The following is a 21,511-nucleotide window of genomic DNA, read 5'->3' as shown; positions in this document are numbered from 1 at the left end:
GGGGGGGGGGAAGCCTTCCCAAGAAATCGCTCCACTACTCTCCCAAACAGCCTATAAAAGCGGTCATCAGGCCTTTCCCCCCCCACTATTCCTTTCCCCCTCCACTATTCCTTTCCCCCTCCACTTTATTCTTCCTCAGTTCTCTCTCTGTGTGTCTCTTGAAAGGGTTCTCCACCTAAGTAATGTTTTCCGAGAATCTAGAGTCCTATACTAAATTTGATAGCGACAGACACAGACGACGCACACGTACGTTCAAAAGTGAACTCTGCGGCCGTGTTCCCACAAAATTAATTGAAAATAACCCGTGGTACAACAATTCTATCAGAACTCAGAGAAGGGCATTTCCCCACTTTGGGCATCCACCTTTGGAAATTCCCAAGGACATTATATAAATACACTATATTTTTCTTTTCTTTTCTTTTAAACAGTAACTGCAGTGAACCCTCCCACAAGCCTTAATAAACCTTCCGCTCTTAGTTTATTTCCTCTGTTTCTTTAAGACGTAAGTCGGGTGTTTTGCCCTGTTCAGAAATGGCTGCCCCTGCTTCACACGCTTTGCGCAGGGTTCTTGAACAGAATTTGGCGTAGAGGCAACTCAGTGACTTACGCGGCGCAAGATGGGGACTTGGCGGCGGGCAACACTGAACCTCCCAGCATGCTTTGCGGCCTGGCGGAGAGGCCCGACGCCTAGTGATGGGGAGCCCTCGATGCTCTACGCCGCCAAATCGGCTGTAGCGGTTGAGGTTGAGCCCGGGGCCTGGGAATTGGACGCTCGCAGAGGGGGAAAATGGAAGCGTGGCGCTGTGTGAGGAGAGGCTACGGCCGCTGTGTGGTGGGGAGAGGCAGGTCAGTAGGGCTGGGTGGCGGGAGGGAGGAGGGAGGGGCGGGCGGCCTGGGGGCGGGCGGCCAGGGTTAACTGGGGCGGGGCAGGGTGGGGAGTGGGGGTTGGACGAGGAAGAGGGCCCGGGCCGCGGTACTGTCAGGACGGACCTCCGGAGACCCCGAGGGATAGGTAAACCCGGCGCGCAGCCGGAGGGGCGCTCGGCCCACGGGATCCAGGGCCCGGGCGCGGAGCGCGTCGGCCATGGGCCGGGTTCGTGCTTTCCGGACCAGGTTGGCCTCAGAGTCCCGACCCTTTTCCCCCAACCCAACCTCCTAGCCAGCCTGAGCCTCCGGGTCCCCGGCCTCCTTCCCCAACCTTGCAGCCCCCTCCGGGAGCTGCCGGTCTGCAGGGAGGGGCTGGTTTGTTGTTGTGTTGGTGTCTCTCGAACTTTAGTTACTGGGATCCCAACCTTTACGATTATTACCAAATTCTCTTTCCACATCTATATTACTTAATGGATATTTTTCTTGAAATTGACTCACTTTTTAAAAAAGCACTTCAATAGGTGCTGCGCACGTTAGAGTCTCCCTAAGCAGTATCCGTGAGATCTTGGGTTTGGTATACTGATTTTTTTTCCTAATACATTTTGAAATGGATACTTAGATATAAAAAATTTTAAGTTTAAATGTGTACCACGCGAAACCGACTGGCGTACCACACGTGGGAAGCACAGCACTCTATTAGTTTTTACATAAGTTATGGGGATCTGGTTTTAACTCCTGTAGTCTTGGGACTTGACAGTCGTCAACAATGTTTCCTGAGTACCAGCTGTGTGTCAGGCACTGTGCTAGGCACTTGGGAAGAGCCCCAGATTAAAATGAATAAGAAGGCTCTGGCCGTGAAGGAGCTCATCATTTTAAGAGAAAAAAAAAAAGTCTGTTTAAGTACCTACAGATATAGAGAATGTTTTGTAGTACAAGTATTATATTTCAGTACGGTAGCTTATTAAGATAGAAAATGTATGGGCAAGCCCCAAATCTCTATGGCTTTCAGAGTTGTCACAAAGCAGGATACACTACCCTTGTCATGTCTTTAAAGATTTACAATTACATTGAGTTTAGAGAACAGTTTGAAAATGTGTAAACTGCTCAATAAATTTATGTAACAGTTAAAAATTTAAATGCTGTTAAAATGAAACAAATGTAACATATAAAAGTCAAATAACATTTAAATACAATTTAAGCAAAATTCTTTTGGTGATAAAAGTGGACATTATTGACGCTATCTTGGAAATGTACCTTTAATGAATTCTGGAGGAAAGGATAGAAGTTTTTCTCAGAATCCTAGCATTTTGCCAGAATAGTGTAGTAGAAAGAAGGTGGTGCTTGAGTTGCGTTGTTTCTTAGGAGAGCCTGAGAGCAATATATCTATTCAAAATAATAATAACACTACTTTGGAGACATTTTTCATGCTATAACCTATCATATAATTGGTATCAGATAATTGATGCTGTTGGGTTTGGAGTGTTGGTGAATTTCTAGTAAGTAATTCTCTTTCATTTCCCTCAAGGAGAAGCGTGCTTTAAATTAAAAGAAAAAAAAAGGGAGTAGCATGAAACAATAAATTATCTACCTACTGATTAGCAAGAGAGGTACTTTTATGAAGTAGTGATAGTCTTTTGTTAGCTATAAAGATGTTTGGAAAATATAACCTTGGTATAAAAAACATGTTCAGAAGCATGTTTTTACTCCAAACCCAGGTTGGAGAGATTCACTTTAATTGTAGTCACCTTATATGTTCTATATTTGATTTAAGTATTATGTTTGCTGTGGATTTTATTTGTCCGTTGAGTTTTATTAGATGCTAGAAAGCTACTCTGAATACAGTTTGCTGATTGATTCAACACAGTTGAATTGTGTGGACTTTTAGAAGTGCATCTGGTGTTCCGGGAGGTTGGTGGATTCTATGTTAAGTGTTTAGAATACCATTCATAGTTGTTTAGGGAGAGTATTGAGATACTGCCACTAGTAGTTAAGTGATGGCTGCTTTTTCCCCCATCCTTCACAGATTTAGAAGTCAGATTTTAAATATTAGACATTACCTTCCCTTGAGGAAACATTTAGATTTTGTGTGCTACAGCTGAACAAAAAGTGGTGCCTCAAGGAGTGTATTTATTTCTTTTAGATACCCCATGTTACCCCATCACCAGAAGAGTCTCGGCAGAGACTGGACTGCACCGTGGGAGAATCTGCAAAGGTGTTGCTGGAACAGACATATTTCTAGTTGTATGAGGTGGCCTGGACATTATTCTCGTGCTCCTTACCCATACTTCAGTAGTAGGCATTTTTCACTAAATTGGAGACCACCTTGTTTGTTTGAGTCTAGAACTCAGTTTCAGTACTGGAACTGGAGACCTGACAACCTGAGCCAGACATCTTTGATTCATCTCTCTAGTTACATCATGAACTCTGAGGGAGATGAGCCTTCATCAAAACGAAGAAAACACCAAGGTAAAGGTGACATTTATCTTGGTGGAGAAATAGACATAAGCCATAGAGTAATTGAAACTTTCATATTTAATCCTTAAGAAAACCTGCAGGTTTTAGAGGTGTTGGTGTTTATTTTTAGCCAGTAGTTTTCTGTTATGAAAAAGGAAATTCTTTTTTAAAATTAAGACTTTTAAAAAGAAATTTTCAATTAATTGTGTATTTCTGGCAGTAAAAATAGAAGTGACTCTACATATAGACTAAAGTTGGAAAACAAATGGAGGACTAGATTAAAACATTAAGTTTAATTTAAGAATAATTTTCAAATTCAGTGTTTTTGAAACAAAGGTCCTTAGACTTCTTAGAAATTGGTGGATGTATGCTTGGGAGTCCACAGCTATTTTAAAAAATCATGTTTTCATTTTTAATGTTAGCTTCATTATATAAGACAAAAGAATTTCCTTAAATAGAAACAATCATAAATGAAAGCTATTTTCTTACAGAATCAGATTTTAGCTTATTAAATTTATATTTCTCATACTGGGGTCTGTAGACATAATCTCGAGAGTCTGTGGGAAGTTTTATCTTTTAACCACATCTTATTCAACTTTGAGACACTTTTTTCTAGATATCTTGATTATTTCTATTTTTCTCACATTCTTTTTACTCCAAACAATTGACTGGGCTCTCTGTGCCGCCAGCCAAGCCCTACCTCCAAAGTATACATGAGTTGTCTAAGTAAATTTGGAATTGTCTTTCTTACTGAGCTGTGGTTTTCAGTGAAGATCATTCCTACTGAAGAGACGAAAATGGGCTGTGTGAGTGTTAAAGTGTAGGAAGCTGACCTAAGTTTGTCAAAGGATGGCATTCACAGTGTCTCACCTGGAAGTCAGAGCTAGATTAGTTAGTGCTCTTTCAAGTAGAACTTCTACTACACATTTAAGTAGAAATTCTAAGCACTCAAAAGTGAAAATTTATTTGTATAGCACTTAACCACCACATATGTTTATAAACAAAGCTTTGTTTGAATGATTAAAAGGTGTATTTAGAGACATTAAAATTAGGTTCCTAAGGACAACGCATACTTTATAAATCTAGGGCTGTATGATGACATGAGATAGCTTCTCATTCACGTATTCATTGTTCATCAGGACGACACACTCCTCTTCTGTTTAGCGTTTTGTTATAAATCAGGTGTGCTCTCAGATGAAGCGGTGGTGTAGTGACACAAGCATGGGCTTAGGAACCGCTCCCTGCTCTCATTCTGCTCCACCACTAATTGTGTGGGTTTGGACAGGTCACTGAACCTCTCTGCTCCTTGGTTTCCCAGTGTAAAATAATGCCTACTTTGAAAGCCTGTGGAGGCATGAAGTGAGATATGTCAAAGTGCCTAACACACTGTTGGCTTCATAGTAGGTACTCAGAAAATCCTGGTGGTGTTGTTTTCCCTTTAATGGATGGGGAATTACATTTACATACTGATAAACTTTGATTGCAACCTGACTCTTTATATGTCCGTTCTTCCTAGGTATTGTGAATAAGGAAAATGCTCTTCGTTAAGCCATATTTGTGACTTCTGATATTTCACTAATACTACTTTTCAATCAAGAGAACAGCATTGCTAACTTGCCTATCACTTTAAAGTGGTATTTGAAGGATTTGTGTGACACAATTATGACCTTTTAATTAGGCACCCTAAAAACCCGATCAGGCCTATTGCTTACTTTCTTTGATTCATCTGTCTTCTCTGCTGTGATCACCTTGTTGCTCCTGACATGGAAGGTATATAAGCTTTTGTAGTGTGAATTTATGTTGTGAAGTATGTGAAGGCCAGAGACTATCCACTCTCTCAGTAGTTTTCAAACTGTCTTCCAGGGAACCCTAGCATTCAAATACATTTCTGTATGTTTGTTAAAAGCAAATGTGGTCAGGATAAAATGTGTTTACCCCATCATCCCAGCTCCAGTCCCAACATACCAGGGACTGATGGTCATGACATGAAAAGTAATGCCAAAGTGTTACACAAGCTGTAGAAGTCTGAAAGCCACTGTATTAATTTGATAATCTGATGGTCTCAGTTATTTAAAAAATGGAATTGCAAAAAGACTTGGTTACAAACTCTTAATTGCCAGGACTATACAAATCTTAATGCTTTTATATGCCTTTATATATACATATTCTACAAGAAAGTATGAATGATTTCTTTAGACTTCCATCTTTCATATTTTAATGCAGTGGTGTCATGAGGGTGGTGCTGTAAGTTTGTGATGGTAGCTTGCATTTTGTTTGTATGACTAGAGCCCTTTCCATCTCGTATACATATAAAGACTTAATGATTTGTGGCTAAAACCATAGACAGTCCCCTGTTTATGAATGAATTGTGTTCTAGATAATCAGTTCTTAAGAATCAGTTCTGTTTTCCTCATAGAAGCTATGTTATAAATCTCAGGGTAGTTGTGTGGAGTCAGTATAATTTGCTTTAGTTGTGGCCTTTAGCGGTAGGATTCTCCATTTTCAGTGAAGGATAAGGAAGGGGATAGTTTCCTTCTCTTTAGCTCTAGGCTAAATTATGTAATAGTTGAATGCTTTGTTTAGTTTGGTTTTCTTTCCTTCCACCATTTTTTCTTAGCCTTTCTCCTCAGGCTCCTAGTACCTTCATGGTATCATAATTCCAACTCCCCTGTTCCACCCAGACCTCACTATTCATAAAAATTACCTTCCTCTTCTGTCCTCTGGTCAAAATGCCTATTCCCTCAGTGCAGCAGATATCAGCATTTAGATTTTGAGGGAAGAAACCTGATTAAAGTCAATTTGCCAGAGTATATTTTAAAATTTTTACTTCACTGGCATTTTTATAGAGTGTACTGACACTTTTTTTCTTCCAGTTTTATTGAGATATAATTGACATACCAGCCCTGTATAAGCTTAAGTTGTACAGCATAATGATTTGACTTACATACATCATGAAATGATTATCACAATAATTTTTGTGAACATTCGTCATTCCACAGAGACACAAAGGTAAAGAAATATTCTTCCCTGTGATGAGGATGCTTAGGATTTACTCTCTTAACAGTTTTCCTATAGAACACACCACAGTGCTCATTACATTGATCATGTTGTACATCACATCCCTAGTATTTATTCATCTTATAACTGGAGGCTTGTACCTTTTGACTGCCCTCAACCAGTTCCCCCTCCCCACGAGAGTGTGTTGATATTCTGACTGTAAATATACTGTCATTGTAGAAGATTTGGAAAAATCGACCACAATCCTTCCTCTCAGAGACAATTACTCTTAAAAACAGTGGTATGTTTCCCTTTAGTCTTTTTTCCCCCATATATAAAATATTTTTCTTCAATTTAATTTTTAATTGGTGAAATTTTAGGGATTGTCATCCAGTGAAGTGAAAACCTTCTTTCAGGAAAAGGAAGATATTCTAGGGCTCAGATTTTTTTCATATCATCTAATCATTCTCAAAAGTCCATCTTCAAATCTTTTTGTTTCCCAAGTTCATCCCATTTCTTGTTTTTCCCTTCTTTTGAGCTTATAGATTCTCTAAAATGTTCCACATTTTTTTTCATGGCTTCCATGGCAGTAAGAGTATCCTTTTTAATGGTGGGGTGAGGAAGACAAGATCAAAGGGGGTGTGTGTGTGTCTGTGTATATATACATATATATAAACATATATACTTAGTGGTGTGTGTCTGTATCTATAGTGATACACACATATATATATTTATTTTGAGTAGGCATTTCTAAGTCAAAGACTGCCTATAACTGCAAAATCTCATGCTATTTGATCCTCTTCTCATCACTTTATCAGGGTACATGGTGTCTTTGCAGAATATAAACTATCACACATTCCTGGTTGCTGCATGCTCGTTTTGTCAGTCAGGCATCATCATTTACTAGCATTCTGTAGCTGTGTTACATTTAACTTTTGCTTTGGTGTGCATTAAAAATATTTCTTTTGCTTATTTTGTTTGCATTCTTCCAGTAAGTACTACTTCCATTTATTGTCATTATATACCCTTCATTCATGTCTAAACCAGATTTCTCAGATGAATTGTTTCTGGAACTTAGTTAAGCATTTGATGATCTTATCATACTAATAGGTGATAAAATACAATGTGAAATCACCTTATTGAAAGGCCAGCTGTGACATACAAATATATTATCATGGTTATGAAGTTGCTGAGCATGTCTGCGGCAGAGCCACTTCGTAACCATGGGGAAGTGAGAAACCGTGACCCCAATATAGTCAGTTTTATTAACACACACTCTCAGCCTCCAAAATGACTTGCTAGACCCTTTTAAACTGTTTTGTACCTCTTGGTCAGTCAGTGTATCATTTTACTGCCTTTGTAATCAATTTGATGACAACTTCTAGTTATTAAGTACCACATTGCCATTTCCTAGGGAAAAACATTGTGTTCATTGCCTATAGGAATGTTTAAAAGGCAAGAAAATACTTATATACAGGAAAAATATGATCCGTTTTTTATTAATTCTTTGTATTTTATCTAATATATTTTAACAGGCACAATAAAACGGGATTGGGAATATATATGTAACCATAATAAAGAAAAAACGAAGATCCTAGGAGACAAAAATGATGACCCCATATGTGAAGACAGTGAGAACAAGTTTGACTTTTCAGTGATGTCCTATAATATACTTTCTCAAGATTTATTGGAAGACAATTCACACCTTTATAAGCACTGCCAGCGGCCAGTATTACACTGGAGTTTTAGGTTTCCCAATATTCTGAAAGAAATTAAACACTATGATGCAGATGTAAGTACAAAATATCATCAAAATTCTTCACATAAGGAAGAGTTGGATTCATTTCTGAACTAAATGGTTTTATCCCTTTTGTTTGTAGGGTAAGAAGGGAAGACATTAAATATAGTGATGAGGGAACTCTCTGGCGGTCCAGTGGTTAGGACTCTGCACTTTCACTGCCAAGGGCCTGGTCGGGGAACTAAGATACCACAAGCCACAGCGTGGCCCAAAAATAAATAATATATAAATATAGTGATGGAACAGTTTTTAACAAGGTATCATAACTTTGGAGGAATAACTTGCTAATGGTTGTTGATATAAATAATTATATAATGTTTCAAATAAGATCCAAAAAGTTTTAAGCATCGATCAGTTTTGAGACAGGGACTGGCACCATATTAAGTATTCAGTAAATATTTCCTTTGATTCAAAATTTAAATAATTCGTGCAAAAATTTATTTAGATGATAGCATTCAAAAAATTATCTCTTAAGAAAGGACTAGGCCGCCTGCCAATGCAGGAGACACAGGTTCGAGCCCTGGCCTGGGAAGATCCCACATGCCGCAGAGCAACTAAGCCGTGGCCACAACTACCGAGCCTGCGCTCTAGAGCCCGTGCACCACAACTACTGAGCCTGTGCTCTAGAGCCCGCGAGTCACAACTACTGAGCCCACATGCCACAACTATTGAGCCCATGTGCCACAACTACTGAAGCCTGCCCACCTAGAGCCCATGCTCCACAACAAAAGAAGCCACAGCAATAAGCCCGTGCACCACAACGAAGAGTAGCCCCTGCTTGCCACAACTAGAGAAGAGCCTGCGTGCAGCAGTGAAGACCCAGTACAGCCAAATATAAATAAAATAAATTTTTAAAAAAAAATGGTGATTTAGTACTAATGAACATGTAAATTCAGGAAAAATATTCCAACATATAAATTATAAATATTTCCTTTGGTAAATACCAGTTTTGGATAATAAGAGGGCTTCATGTGATTAAAGGTCAGGGTTTTGGGGGCTGATCAAATTTGGAGACATTAATTTGATAGATCTATACATTACAGGAAAAAAAAATTTTTTATTTCAGCTTTCATCAGGTTTTTAGAATTTTAGAAACCTATTTTTAAAGACAAAAGCACCAGAAAATTCATATTTGCATATTTTTGTTTTAATTCAAGCCACTTTTTTTCTTTTAAGGTACTTTGTTTGCAAGAAGTGCAAGAAGATCATTATGGAACAGAGATCAGGCCAAGTTTGGAATCATTGGGTACAGTGTAACTTTTACTTTAGCCAGATTTACTTAATGGGTTGTTAAAGTATAACTTGCTAATAACAAAGATGTGTGGTGTATTTGGACCTAAAATCTTAATTTTGAAAAAACTTAATATGCATTTCAAAAGGTCAGGAAAAGATTGAGGTATATCAAATGGGACCTTTTGTGTTAATACATAATTTTAATTCGGATGGAAAGGTATGCAAGAATCCCTTAATAGCTTCCTTTCTAGGAGTTGCTTTGCCTACTCCCAGAGCCCTAAGATTCTGAGTTCCATGAGATCAGGGACCATCGTGTCTAGTTCATCATCATATAATACCAGTGTCCACCGTGTGTAATGGATAGAAGCTGAAAATCTGGTGAGTGAATACCTCTAGAAACAGGTTGTCTGTTTGAGAAATGCTGCCTACTTCGCATTCATCCATGCAGCAAATATTGATATTTTTTGAGTGCCTACTGTACACCATGCACTGTTCTAGGCAGTGGGAATACAGCAGTGAGCAAAACAGGCAACAATCTCTGCCCTTGGGGAGCATACATTCTAGTGGAGAAAGGCCAAGAATAAACTGAACAAACAAGTAAATAGTGCCTTAGTAATGGTAGTTTTCTGGAGAAAAGCAAATGGGTCAGGTTTCAGTTTTAAACAAAATGATCAGAGAAGGTAACATTTGAGTAAAGACAAAGGAGGTGAAGGAACAAGCCATGGCTAGAGTTTTCCAGGTAGTGGAGATAGCAAAGGAAAGGCGCTGAAGTTGGAGTGCCTTAAGGCAAGTGAAGCTGCTGTGTGTGGAGTGGAGCAAGCGGGGAAGAATTAGAGGCAAAAAGGTGAGAGATATGGGGTTGGGGGCGGTGAGGGGGCAGATTACTATAAGGCCTCACTGTCTTTGTCATGACTCTGACTTTTGTTAGGATGGAAATGAGAATGGTGATAATGTACACGTATGTAACCCTGAAGTCTGCCAGTAAAAAAATCTATTTGACCCAGTCTCAGACTTTTTTGATTCTAACACTTATTAACATCCTACATTACTAATGTTTTGCAGAATACACTTTGGTAAACATTGTTCAAAAAATTAGGAGAACTGTGTTTTGCCATATATATAATTTTGTGTGTGTGTGGCAAAACACAGTTCTTCTAATACTTACATATATAAAAAACCAGCCATCTTCGTTTAAAATTTTTTTCTTTCCTCTAGGTTATCACTGTGAATACAAGATGCGGACAGGAAGGAAACCTGATGGCTGTGCCATTTGCTTCAAACATTCCAAATTTTCCCTCTTATCAGTGAACCCAGTGGAATTCTACCGCCGTGATGTTCCTCTATTGGACAGAGACAATGTTGGATTAGTGTTACTCTTGCAGCCCAAAATCCCAAGTGCTGCCTCCCCTGCAATCTGTGTGGCTAACACACATCTGTTGTATAACCCAAGGCGAGGTGATATTAAACTGACCCAACTGGCAATGCTTCTGGCAGAGATTTCCAGTGTTGCCCATCAGAAAGATGGCAGCTTCTGCCCCATTGTTATGTGTGGTGACTTTAATTCTGTTCCTGGTTCTCCACTGTATAGTTTTATAAAGGAAGGGAAATTGAATTATGAAGGACTTGCCATAGGAAAGGTACGTGCTTGCTTCCTCATTATTAGGAGGTGGACTTAGTCTCTCTCTTCATTGTAAAGTGAGGGTAGTCATCACAGGGCTATTTGAAAACCTTGATGAGTCAGTACCCTCACTTTACCAACCTGTGATGATGAGCTACAGCTACTGATAAGTAATTATATTTACTTGAGTGAATTTCACCTATTGAATTTCCATCTATTTGTGGCAACATTTTGCTTGGAGGAATTGACAGGCAGTAAAAAATTCAGAATGGGAGAGGAGAAGAAAAATGAAAGCGTTGACAGACATGAGTACTGCATAAATAAGGAACTACTTACAAGGTGGCAGAATAGAATTTTGAATGCTGGATGTGGCCAATATAGTTGGCAAAACAGTAATTTAGTATTTATTTATTATATAAGCTTCCCTTTATACAGTGATAAATATTTTAATTCTTTAGCTGAGTGTAATTTATCCCATATTTTTATTTTAATTGTACTTTCTTTTGCTTACTTTAGATTATTTCATCTTCGGTATATTTAACCAAAATAAACTCTCCACCACTGAGTTTTGAATGATAGTTTAAAATTTTATAAGAGTTGATCTCTCTTAGTATTTTATGTAGCAGGAAATATATTGCAGGTAGTAAAAAAAGGAGGAGCAGTATTAGTCCAAAACTATAGATCGTTTAGATTTCCAAATTAGACAAAAACATGCATAGGAAAAGATTTCCATTTACATGTAAATAATAAGTGCTTTCTGAACTCTATTTGAACAAGATTTTATAAGCACAAATAATTAATGTAATGAATAAAGGGTAATATTTACCATTCTTGGATTCCCTTTTATCTGAGAAATAAACTTTTCAGTACACAAACTATTTAAAATCTATTCACCTAAGATACCTGTTGAAATTTTGTTTAGGTATCTGGCCAGGAACAGTCTTCACGGGGACAAAGAATTTTATCTATTCCAATTTGGCCCCCAAACCTAGGTATCTCACAGAACTGTGTGTATGAGGTACAGCAGGTACCAAAAGTAGAAAAGACAGGTAAGTGTTTGCAATACATTTTGGCAGTCTTCTTGATAATAGTGTTCCATTTGAAGACATAAAACTAAATTTTTTAAAGGGATAACATCTCAGTGATGAATATTCATATATAAAAGCATATAGTTGTTTGCTTATTCCTTTTTTTTAAGAGCTCTAAATTTACCTTTTTAAAATTCAGCTTCCAAAATTATCTTTGCGTGAATTACTTGCATGTTGCTTTGGAAATGTTTGTGTTTTATTTTTGCTAATTCTGGAGATCATCAAAACATAGATACCAGAATGAACCATTGTACTAGGCATCTATCTAAACTAGATATGTCTTAAATATTGTTCCTAGAGTAAAAGGACTATACTAAGGCAAGCTAGAACAAAACAATACATTGATAGTATAAATATATTTCTGTTTGTTCTTCCAGACAGTGATCTGACACAAACACAGCTGGACAAAACAGAGGTCCTAGTAACAGCTGAAAAGTGAGTTTTGGAAAGCAGCAATAGACATTTGCTGACTTCAGTTGAGTAAAGAAATCACTTGGATGAAAAATGAAGTTGATGATATTTTATGCTGGTGAAGAATGCTGGCTCTTAAGTCAAATAGACCTGAGTTCCAACCTTGACTTTGCTACTTTTTAGCTGTGTGATTTTTGAGCAAGAAATTTAACATCTCTAAGGTTCAGTTTCTTTATCTATAATTTGGGTTGTTGTGAAGATTAGATGAGACAAAGCATGTAAAGCTCAGTGTTTGACATACAATAGTAAGTGCTTAAACCCTGCTGTTAATAGAAGCAGCTTGTCCATGAACCTGAACAGGCTAGTAAATTTATTATCTTTGAAATTTATTGCTATTACATATTTAAACAAAGGTCAAGATCACAGAAAAATATCTTTCAGATTTCAAGAGGACCTTTGGCCTCCTTTGACTTACTGGATCTTGAAACAAATCTAAGGAGAATTGACCCAAAAAAGAATATGTCTGTAGAAAAGACAATTATACGTATCTCTTAAACTACAGGAAAAGGCCATCAGAGGTAGCTGGGTGAAGATGCCTGGATTTCTTTTTATTAAAGAATCATGAATGTTCAGGGCTGTGCTTGAGAAACAGATGTATATTAATACAACAGGATGGAGACTTAAATCTTGTCGCTTGGGAGATTCTTGAACTGTCTTGATTGTTTCGTATTGTGCTCTTTTATAGCTTTGACTTTCGTTTAACATTTAAATTTTCTCATTCTTTTGATCTGCTTTCTCCTCAGTCTTATTTTATTTTGTATATCTTGTTTGGGGAAAATATATATAAGAATTAGTAAGGAAGCAATTTTTTTGAATTTTTGAAGAAGAATATGTAAAAATCTGTGATTAAAACTTTCAAAGTAAAAACTTCCCTGAGTAAGATTAATAAAAAGGTTACTCTTACTAACAACTACTTAGTTTTGAGTAATTCTAAAATCTTTTTATAACAAAATGGGGTATAAGAAAAGATACTTTTAAGTATCTATATAAATACAGTGTGTGTATACGCATAGCTTTTATCTGTAAACTGAAATGTTGGTAGTAAGATAACAGTTTGCAGGAGACCTATTTTACATTTAAAAATATTGTAAATATAAGTCCTTAGACATAAAAAGTTGCTAAAACTTGGAAGTAGAGCATCTTGAAGCAATTACCTTTGCTTATTGACATATGAGCTCTTTAAAAGCAGAGCAACATCTTTATTTGTGTATTCTCAGCGCATAAGATGAGATAGTGCCTGGGACTTAGTACGTGCTTGGTAAATGTTTGTTGGGTGAATAAAAAAAAAAGTTTTTTTAAATTTTGTTTTCTTTTGTGACATAAAAGATCCTTAAAATTCATGATGTGTTAGTAGGAAATGATTTTTAAACCTTTTACCCATAACATTATGTGTATTTGTAGTGTGGGGTAAATGTAAACCGTTATAGAAGCTGTTTTAAGATACAGTATGAGGGAATTCCCTGGCGGTCCAGTGGTTAGGACTTCATGCTCTCAGAGGGCCCAGGTTCAATCCCTGGTCAGGGAACTAAGATCCCACAAGCCGTGCAGTGCAGCCAAGAAAAAAAAAAAAGATGCAGTACAAAATTATCTCATATACCATACCAAGAACAGTAATGGTAAAATATAAGCCCTCTGACATCAGAAGTCTGTTAGTTCTAAATAGCATTCCTAAAGGCCACTTTAATTTTCCTTCTTAAAAACAACAAAAAACTTATAAATTGTTTAAGAATATGTGTTCATTCGCAAGTGAATCTCTCAAATATGTTATAATTCATTTTAAAAGTCACATTATTCGGTTAAGTATTGAGCTCCCCACTCACACCCCACCCCATGTATCGCAGCTCTGTTAATGGGTTTTGGATATCACTGCATGAATAAAGGAATGCAAAATTGTGATATGGTCTATTTAAATAAAGATTGTCCTAATGTCTGGTTTTGTCTGGAAATTAAGTGAAAAAGTGATTTAAATAGGAGGAATTATAAAAATCATGAAGAACTTGATGCTAAATAATTTTTCTTTTCAATTTAGATTATCTTCAAAGTTACAGCACCATTTCAGCTTGTCATCTGTTTATTCACATTATTTTCCTGACACTGGAATTCCAGAAGTGACCACCTGTCATTCCCGAAGTGCCATAACTGTGGATTATATTTTCTATTCTGCTGAAAAGGAAGGTGTTGCTGGGCAGCCAGGTAAAGAATGCGTGTAATCTTAAATTCTGCTTGAGAACACAGTAACTAAAACTTCAGGGCTAAAGTTGAGAAAGCTAGCTAAACATCTAGATGTTTAGATTTAGAAATTAAAAATATTTTTAAATTGGTAATATATTTGGCAGATTGGTTATATATTTGAGTAAATCAGTTTATCACCTGCAAAAGTTGGAGGCAGTGGAACACCTCAAAGCAAAGTATTACCCAAGAATTATATCCACAGCTCTACCCTCCAGTCCCAGTCGGCTTCTGAGGTAGAGTACAGATCTTTCATATTGCCCTTTGGTTTCACTCTCCATACATTTATGTTTTTCTTGTGACAGCAACATCATACAGTTTTGTACTTAAATTTTACTGAAGTATGCTGCCTTCATTGTAGGGCCTTGCTTGTACTGCCAACAATTGACAGTTTTGTCATGTTGAGCCTGGAATATTGGTTCTTCCTGGAAAGAGAAGTCTATAATATATGTGTTTTCAAAAAGCAAAGGTGATAACACACTCTTCCTTGTATGATTCAATGAAAACAAGATTTTTTTTTTTTTTTTTTTTTTTTTTTTTGCGGTACACGGGCCTCACTGTTGCGGCGTCTCCCATTGCAGAGCACAGGCTCCGGGCGCGGGCTCAGTGGCCATGGCTCATGGGCCTAGCCGCTCCGCGGCATGTGGGATCTTCCCGGACCGGGGCACAAACCCGTGTCCCCTGCATCGGCAGGCGGACTCTCAACCACTGCGCCACCAGGGAAGTCCAAGATTTTAAATACTAATCAAAGGACTTAACATGGAGAATAAAGTGCCATTTAAAGTAACTGGAAGTCAAAAATATATTCAGAAAACTGAAAATCCTAAATGTGGACAGCTATTTTGTTTTTCCTGATTTTCCCCTTTTTTCTTTTCCTTTTTCTTTTTTCAGTGCTACTTTTCTTTTCCCATCTGTTTGTTTGTTTTCTCCTTCACAAGGATAACCTTACTAGTAACATTCAGGAGGGGGTTTACTCCTCTCTGCTAGATCAACTCTGCAAAATAAGCTTGCTTTGAATTTGTAGTAAGGTTCTGGTAGTTGTCATACTGAAGAACACTCACTAGGTGGCGGAAGTTTGCCATGGACCAGCATCGCTACTGTTAACATTAAGAGCACATCCTCTTTTACTCTATTTCCATGGGTACTGAGTGTCTGGGACCAAACTATACTAATTTATTCTGCAGTCACCTCATAAACGTCCTACTCAGATGTGGCTTGGTCTGTCTGATTTTATACAACTACAGAAAGGTTGATGGGTGAATTTCTTAGGTAGTTGTCAAGCTCAAATTATTCTTAACATCTTATGTGTTGCATTGATATTTTCTTCTAAAGATTATTTGCAGAAGTTGAAATGGAAAAAAAATCTGAAATAGAAAAAAACAAGCATCTGAAACATCTGTTTGTTAGAGAATTATAATTAGGTTATATCGCAATAAAAATTTAACCATATTCTAAAAACTGTTTCATATTAGACTTCCAGAAGGGTGTCAAGCTATATATCGTTGTTTTAAAAGAAAAAAAAGATTTATATGATTTACAGTAACCTGTTGTTTCACTAAATATGTATATGTTTCTTTAATATAGGAGCCGAAGTTGCTTTGGTTGGTGGCTTGAAACTTCTAGCTAGACTGTCACTTCTTACAGAACAAGACTTATGGACTGTTAATGGACTTCCAAACGAAAATAACTCTTCGGATCATCTGCCTTTATTGGCTAAATTCAGACTTGAGCTCTGACTCCTTTGTTTTTTTTTTTTCGGTACGCGGGCCTCTCACTGTTGTGGCATCTCTCATTGCAGAGCACAGGCTCCAGATGTGCAGGCCAGCGGCCATGGCTCACGGGCCTAGCCGCTCCACGGCATGTGGGCTCTTCCCGGGGCACGAACCCGTGTCCCCTGCATCGGCAGGTGGACTCTCAACCACTGCGCCACCTGGGAAGCCCCTTACTCTTCTTTGATTACATATATACTGTGCTTTCCCATTTATGTTCTTTTTCAAAGAATGTAAAGTTGTTCTTAAGAGTTTGCATGTTACTTATTTTTACGCTATGGAATTTCTGAAGAGGTTATGTTAAATGCTTGAAACAGGTAGCAGAAGAAACAAGTTTACAACAATTTTCTTTTTTTGATAATGAAAAAATATTTTCCTGACAAGTGAGATCTAAACGCTCTTTATTGTAAAAGAGTTGTAAATATTTATTATAAATTCCAGTAAAATTGACAGTGATTTTTAAATATAGTGCAGTTTCTTTAGTCCTCTTAGTAAAGAATTTCATGTTTTTGGCAAGCTTTACAGTGGATCCAAAATATCTTTGAGTTCTTACAAACCACAACTCATTTCCCTTGCAGAGGCCCGATTTCATCATGAGGATCATGTGTTTGTTGAGTCCTAAGTAGTTCATCTCAGAAATCATCGGGTTCACAAGTGTCCAGCCAACCATTGTAGTTTGTTGTTGAGGGGGCTCAGTAATGCTTTTCAAAATTGTACAGACTGCTTAATCCATCTTCTTACTATCCTGAGCCGTGTAATATGCCTGCATTTTATTGGGGAAATATAGGTCACCATAACTAGTAGGATGAAGTGCTTTACACAAGCCCACTTTCCATCCTGTCAGAGACCATTGCAGGATACCTAGGAGAGGCAGAGATTGGGGTTATGCCTTGTGTTTCCCTAGTAATTTTTTTTTTTTTTTATATTCGGTTTCAAGAAAAGATCCCTGGATTGGGAAAGATATTTTATTTTACTTAACTAATCCTGTAGAAATTTATTTTATTAGGAAACATATTTGGAACAAAGTGGCAGCTATAAGGTTATTTTTATTTTGCCTTAGAAATAAGAGGAAGCCAGCAAAACTCTAGAGAGATATCAACTTGGAGACCTAATGCTCGTAAGTAGTAACTTTAACTGTTTTGTTTTGTTGTGGTTTAACTGTTGTGGTTTTGTTTCTAAAATGTTTTATTTTATGCAGCAGTGTGAGATGATGCTGATTTTTTTTATAAAGTGGTGAAGATCAGGCCTAAAATATCCTGTAGTTGGCTCTGTATAAGTGTTTGAATCAAAAATTTTTAAACATAATTGAAAATTTCCTTTTTTAGACATTGGGATCAAAGAATTATGTACATTTTTACTAAGTAGTAATTTTATATTGAATTATACTGAATTATACAATGGGTTTTACAGTGGGTTTTTTTTACAGTGGGTTTTCTTAATAGAATACTTCATCTTAAATTAGAAAGCAGCAGCTACTTTATAGTCTTGGACTTTAAAAGTTTTTCTACTAAAGTATTTACTACAATGTTTAAAAAATAAACCAGATAAATACCCCCAAAAGGCATGTGGGTTACAAGGATTTGCCTAGTAAAAATTATAGCGATAAGCAAGTACTTTTAACTGTTTAATGTCTTTCTCTCACAGTATTAACTATAGTTCTAGGATTTTTCATTTCGTAGTAAGTTTTCAGAAAATTGTATGTTCTAATTAGCAGATATTGTCATCATCAAATAATAACAGCACATAGTATATTTATCCCCTTTTAGTATTGGGGAAAGAAAAATGAAGATTCATTGATTACTACTTTGTGTTGTGTGAATTTATTAACTAACTTTATATATAGGTATTGTTGATAAACATCCCTGAAAACCTCTATGAAAACTTAATTTTTTGTATCCTGATTAATATATTGTGATTTTAGGCCCTTTTCATGTGCTTCACTTCAATAGAGTTAATCCATAAAATTGCTTTCTACTTTAGCTTATAGAATGAAGTATTATTTTGTGTACTGGAGGCCAAAGGGTCCATGTAACATCATAGCTTTTTAAAGCTCCACTAGGGACTTCTCTGGTGGTGCAGTGGTTAAGAATCCACCTGCCAATGCAGGCGACATGGGTTCAGTCCCTGGTCCGGGAAGAACACACATGCCACGGAGCACCTAAGCCTGTGTTCCACAACTACTGAGCGTGCAAGCCACAACTACTGAAGCCTGTGCGCCTAGAGCCCGTGCTCTGCAACGAGAAGCCACTGCAGTGAGAAGCCTGCGCACTGCAACGAAGAGTAGCCCCCACTTGCTGCAACTAGAGAAAGCCTGTGCACAGCAATGAAGACCCAGTGCAGCCAAAAATAAATTTATATAAAAAGAAAAGCTCCACTAAAATTAACGTCCATTTTCTTTACTTTTTTCGGTCCAAAGAGTTAATAACTCTGTTGGATCCTTGTATTTATCTGCCAAAATTAAATTAAATTTGGTTAATTGCTGAAACCAAATCTCCCAGTCTCAAGCGCTATGCTATCCAAGTGTGTGGGGGTGCGGGGGGTTTTTTTTTTTTTCTTTGGCTGCACCCTGCGACTTGTGGGATCTTAGTTCCCTGACCAGGGATTGAACCTGGGCCATGGCAGTGAAAGCAGAGTCCTAACCCCTGGACCTCCAGGGAATTCCCTATGCTATTTAAGTTTTAAATGGAAAGGGATATATTATGGAGTAATGAAATGCTTTACTGTATGTAGCCTTTGCTATCTGTATGCGTGTTTGAAATCATCTTTTTTGGAATTTAGCAGCGGTCTGCTTTTAACCCTTTGCTTTCATAAAAAAACTAAGATCCAGAGAATTCAAGGGGTTGGAGAAACATTCACGTCAAGTCATTTGCACTTTTTCCCTGTAAGTTACCTAATATATTATTGTACTAGTACATCTGTGCCTGAAGATTTTGTGGTAGATGTACTAAGCTGTGTAACTGACTTGTTGCCTCTTCTAAATTGTTTCATTACCCTTTTCAGCCTTTATTACTTAGGGTGATACCAAAATATAAGTGAATTAAGATACACTAAAATAGAGTGATGTTTAACACAGAGTCTGAAAATTGTGGATGACAACAAGGGTGAGAGAGTGATAAATTAGTTTACCAACAAGGGTGACAGAGTGATAAATTAGTTTACTAGGACAAGTATGTAATAAGAGGAATAAGAAAAAAATCACACCATTTATATTTTTAGAAGGAAAACAATCCTTGAGTTTCCAGGATGGTTTTATTAAAGTCCCATGCTGTGTATAAACATACAGGTGATGAGAAAAACATTAACTTGAAACATGCACTTATCTGGCATTCTCTAAAATACCATTATACAAGTTTTCATTTACTTAGAAAAATACCCACTAAAACAATCACAGTTTTTCTTAAAAGATTTTAAAAAATGTGTTGGCCAGAACAAAGTCCAGAGAATAAACAAGATTCTGAATTGCATGTCAAAAAAACTGTACAAGGTTGTACATAAAACTATAGCTTACAAAAGCCTCGGGTATAGTAAGAATACTGAATTAAGATTTCCAAAGTTCTATTTACCAATATCTATTAATAAAATCCTTATGAAATAATTGACTTAGAAAAAGTGAAATGCTCATGATTTCAGAGTGTATAGAAAACACTAAATACCACTTTCTGAAATAAAGTGTACTCAAAACAGCACAACATGTAGTCTAGAATCAAAATTTCTGTCATTCATTTAAACTTTGCATGTATTGCCATAATGGCTTAAGCATAAAATTTCTCTTGCATTAATAACTTTAAAAACTAGATTTCAGATCACTTCATAGTTTTGTTTTTTATCTTTTGAATTATAGCCAGTTTTAAAATCAGTTCTAGGGGGTAAATCATGTCTTTTTTTTTTTTTTTTTGCCTTATCAATTAAATTACTTCACTAGGATGTAGGAGTTTGTTGCCCTTCTCATATCTTTTAGAAATTAACACACTCCATAGGCAATAAAAATAGAATAACAACCAAGAACATTTTAAATCAATTTTCATGTTTCTGTGACTAACTCTTGCTTTGGGGAAATGAATCTTAAAATCAAGAAATGAGTGTGGAATAAACCAGGTTACTAATTGAGTCATCAAGCCAGCTGGCAGTTTTAAGGCTTATACATCAGCATATTAGAAACAGGCTGTACTCCTATTCCTTTCCCCTTTTCTGTGGGAAGCAAGAGGCTATGCAACTCTTGACATTCCATATTTTAGATTGGACAGTACTTAATACTTGGAAAATCCTATTCCAAGCTCTTAGAATGATTGCAATGTTATAAGTAGTCTACTTATTGGATATAGTATTTTCAGATTGATAAACAGATGATGGTATTTCATCTAGAGAGAGAGCTAGGTCAGTATTGTTTTAGAATGAGAATGAAATGATTCACTGGCGACTGCAAACATCTAAATACAAGTGGCCATGAGGCTGCAAATGGGTTCATGTTGTGAAGATTAAGGATAACTAATTTTAAATTCTGCTAACTGATAGTACTATGCTTGAGGAAAGTGGTTAAGTTCCGAATTTTTAACTGATGCTGTATTTTAATCTAACTGAGATGTACACTTCAGTCAAAGAAAACCAGAGGGGGAAGTACTGAGACTGAAATAACACTTTTGTTGACTAGCAGACTTCACTTAAATATGCCTTTTGGTCTCATGAGTTGGCATGGTTGCTAAGATCAAACATATGAAACGGAAGCTGTACTCTTGATAACATACAGACTTGGTATGCTGTTAGAGTTATTCTGTGTGGTCTGCAGCCAGAAGTTACACTGTAACTACCATATGCAGGCCGGATATTCATACTGTGCTCCGTGGACTAAATCACACTATAAGGTGTAACACTGTACCTGAAGACCTTTCCATTAAAACTAAGGTTCCGCTTCTCTAATTCATTGTATTTTCCAATACCAGTTCCTAAGCATCCTGAAGTGGTACCTAAAAGCAATGTACTGGAAAATAAT

The 21,511-nt window shown here is 37.0% G+C and overlaps 1 protein-coding gene across 3 annotated transcripts; it reads left to right on the top strand.

Moving 5' to 3' along the window:
* The first annotated feature begins 424 nt into the window (after positions 1–424).
* Positions 425–20,331, top strand: ANGEL2 (angel homolog 2). Of its 3 annotated transcripts, none has more exons than XM_082832650.1 (9): positions 425–846; positions 3,008–3,333; positions 7,854–8,110; positions 9,293–9,362; positions 10,565–10,986; positions 11,890–12,016; positions 12,433–12,490; positions 14,556–14,719; positions 16,340–20,331. In XM_082832650.1, the coding sequence occupies exons 1-9, from the start codon at positions 788–790 to the stop codon at positions 16,489–16,491; spliced, it is 1,635 nt and encodes a 544-aa protein (XP_082688776.1). In that variant the 5' UTR covers positions 425–787; the 3' UTR covers positions 16,492–20,331. The 3 variants fall into 3 exon arrangements, with proteins under 3 accessions (XP_082688776.1, XP_082688778.1, XP_082688777.1); XM_082832651.1 differs by lacking the exon at positions 425–846 and adding an exon at positions 960–1,113; XM_082832652.1 differs by lacking the exons at positions 12,433–12,490; positions 14,556–14,719; positions 16,340–20,331 and having other exon boundaries at positions 10,565–11,024; positions 11,091–12,003.
* The last annotated feature ends 1,180 nt before the right edge of the window (positions 20,332–21,511 follow it).

The sequence above is a fragment of the Leucopleurus acutus genome (assembly GCF_964270905.1).
Source record: "Leucopleurus acutus genome assembly, chromosome: 2".
NCBI lineage: Eukaryota > Metazoa > Chordata > Mammalia > Artiodactyla > Delphinidae > Leucopleurus > Leucopleurus acutus.
This window is presented reverse-complemented; position numbering and strand designations above follow the sequence as displayed.

What these genes read in the sequence shown, in the direction of transcription:
- ANGEL2 (XM_082832650.1), top strand. Translation starts at nt 788, where the DNA reads ATGGAAGCGTGGCGCTGTGTGAGGAGAGGCTACGGCCGCTGTGTGGTG. An exon ending in AAAACGAAGAAAACACCAAG is followed by an intron (nt 3,334 to 7,853) that starts GTAAAGGTGACA and finishes ATATTTTAACAG; the next exon opens with GCACAATAAAACGGGATTGG. An exon ending in AGGTGTTGCTGGGCAGCCAG is followed by an intron (nt 14,720 to 16,339) that starts GTAAAGAATGCG and finishes TCTTTAATATAG; the next exon opens with GAGCCGAAGTTGCTTTGGTT.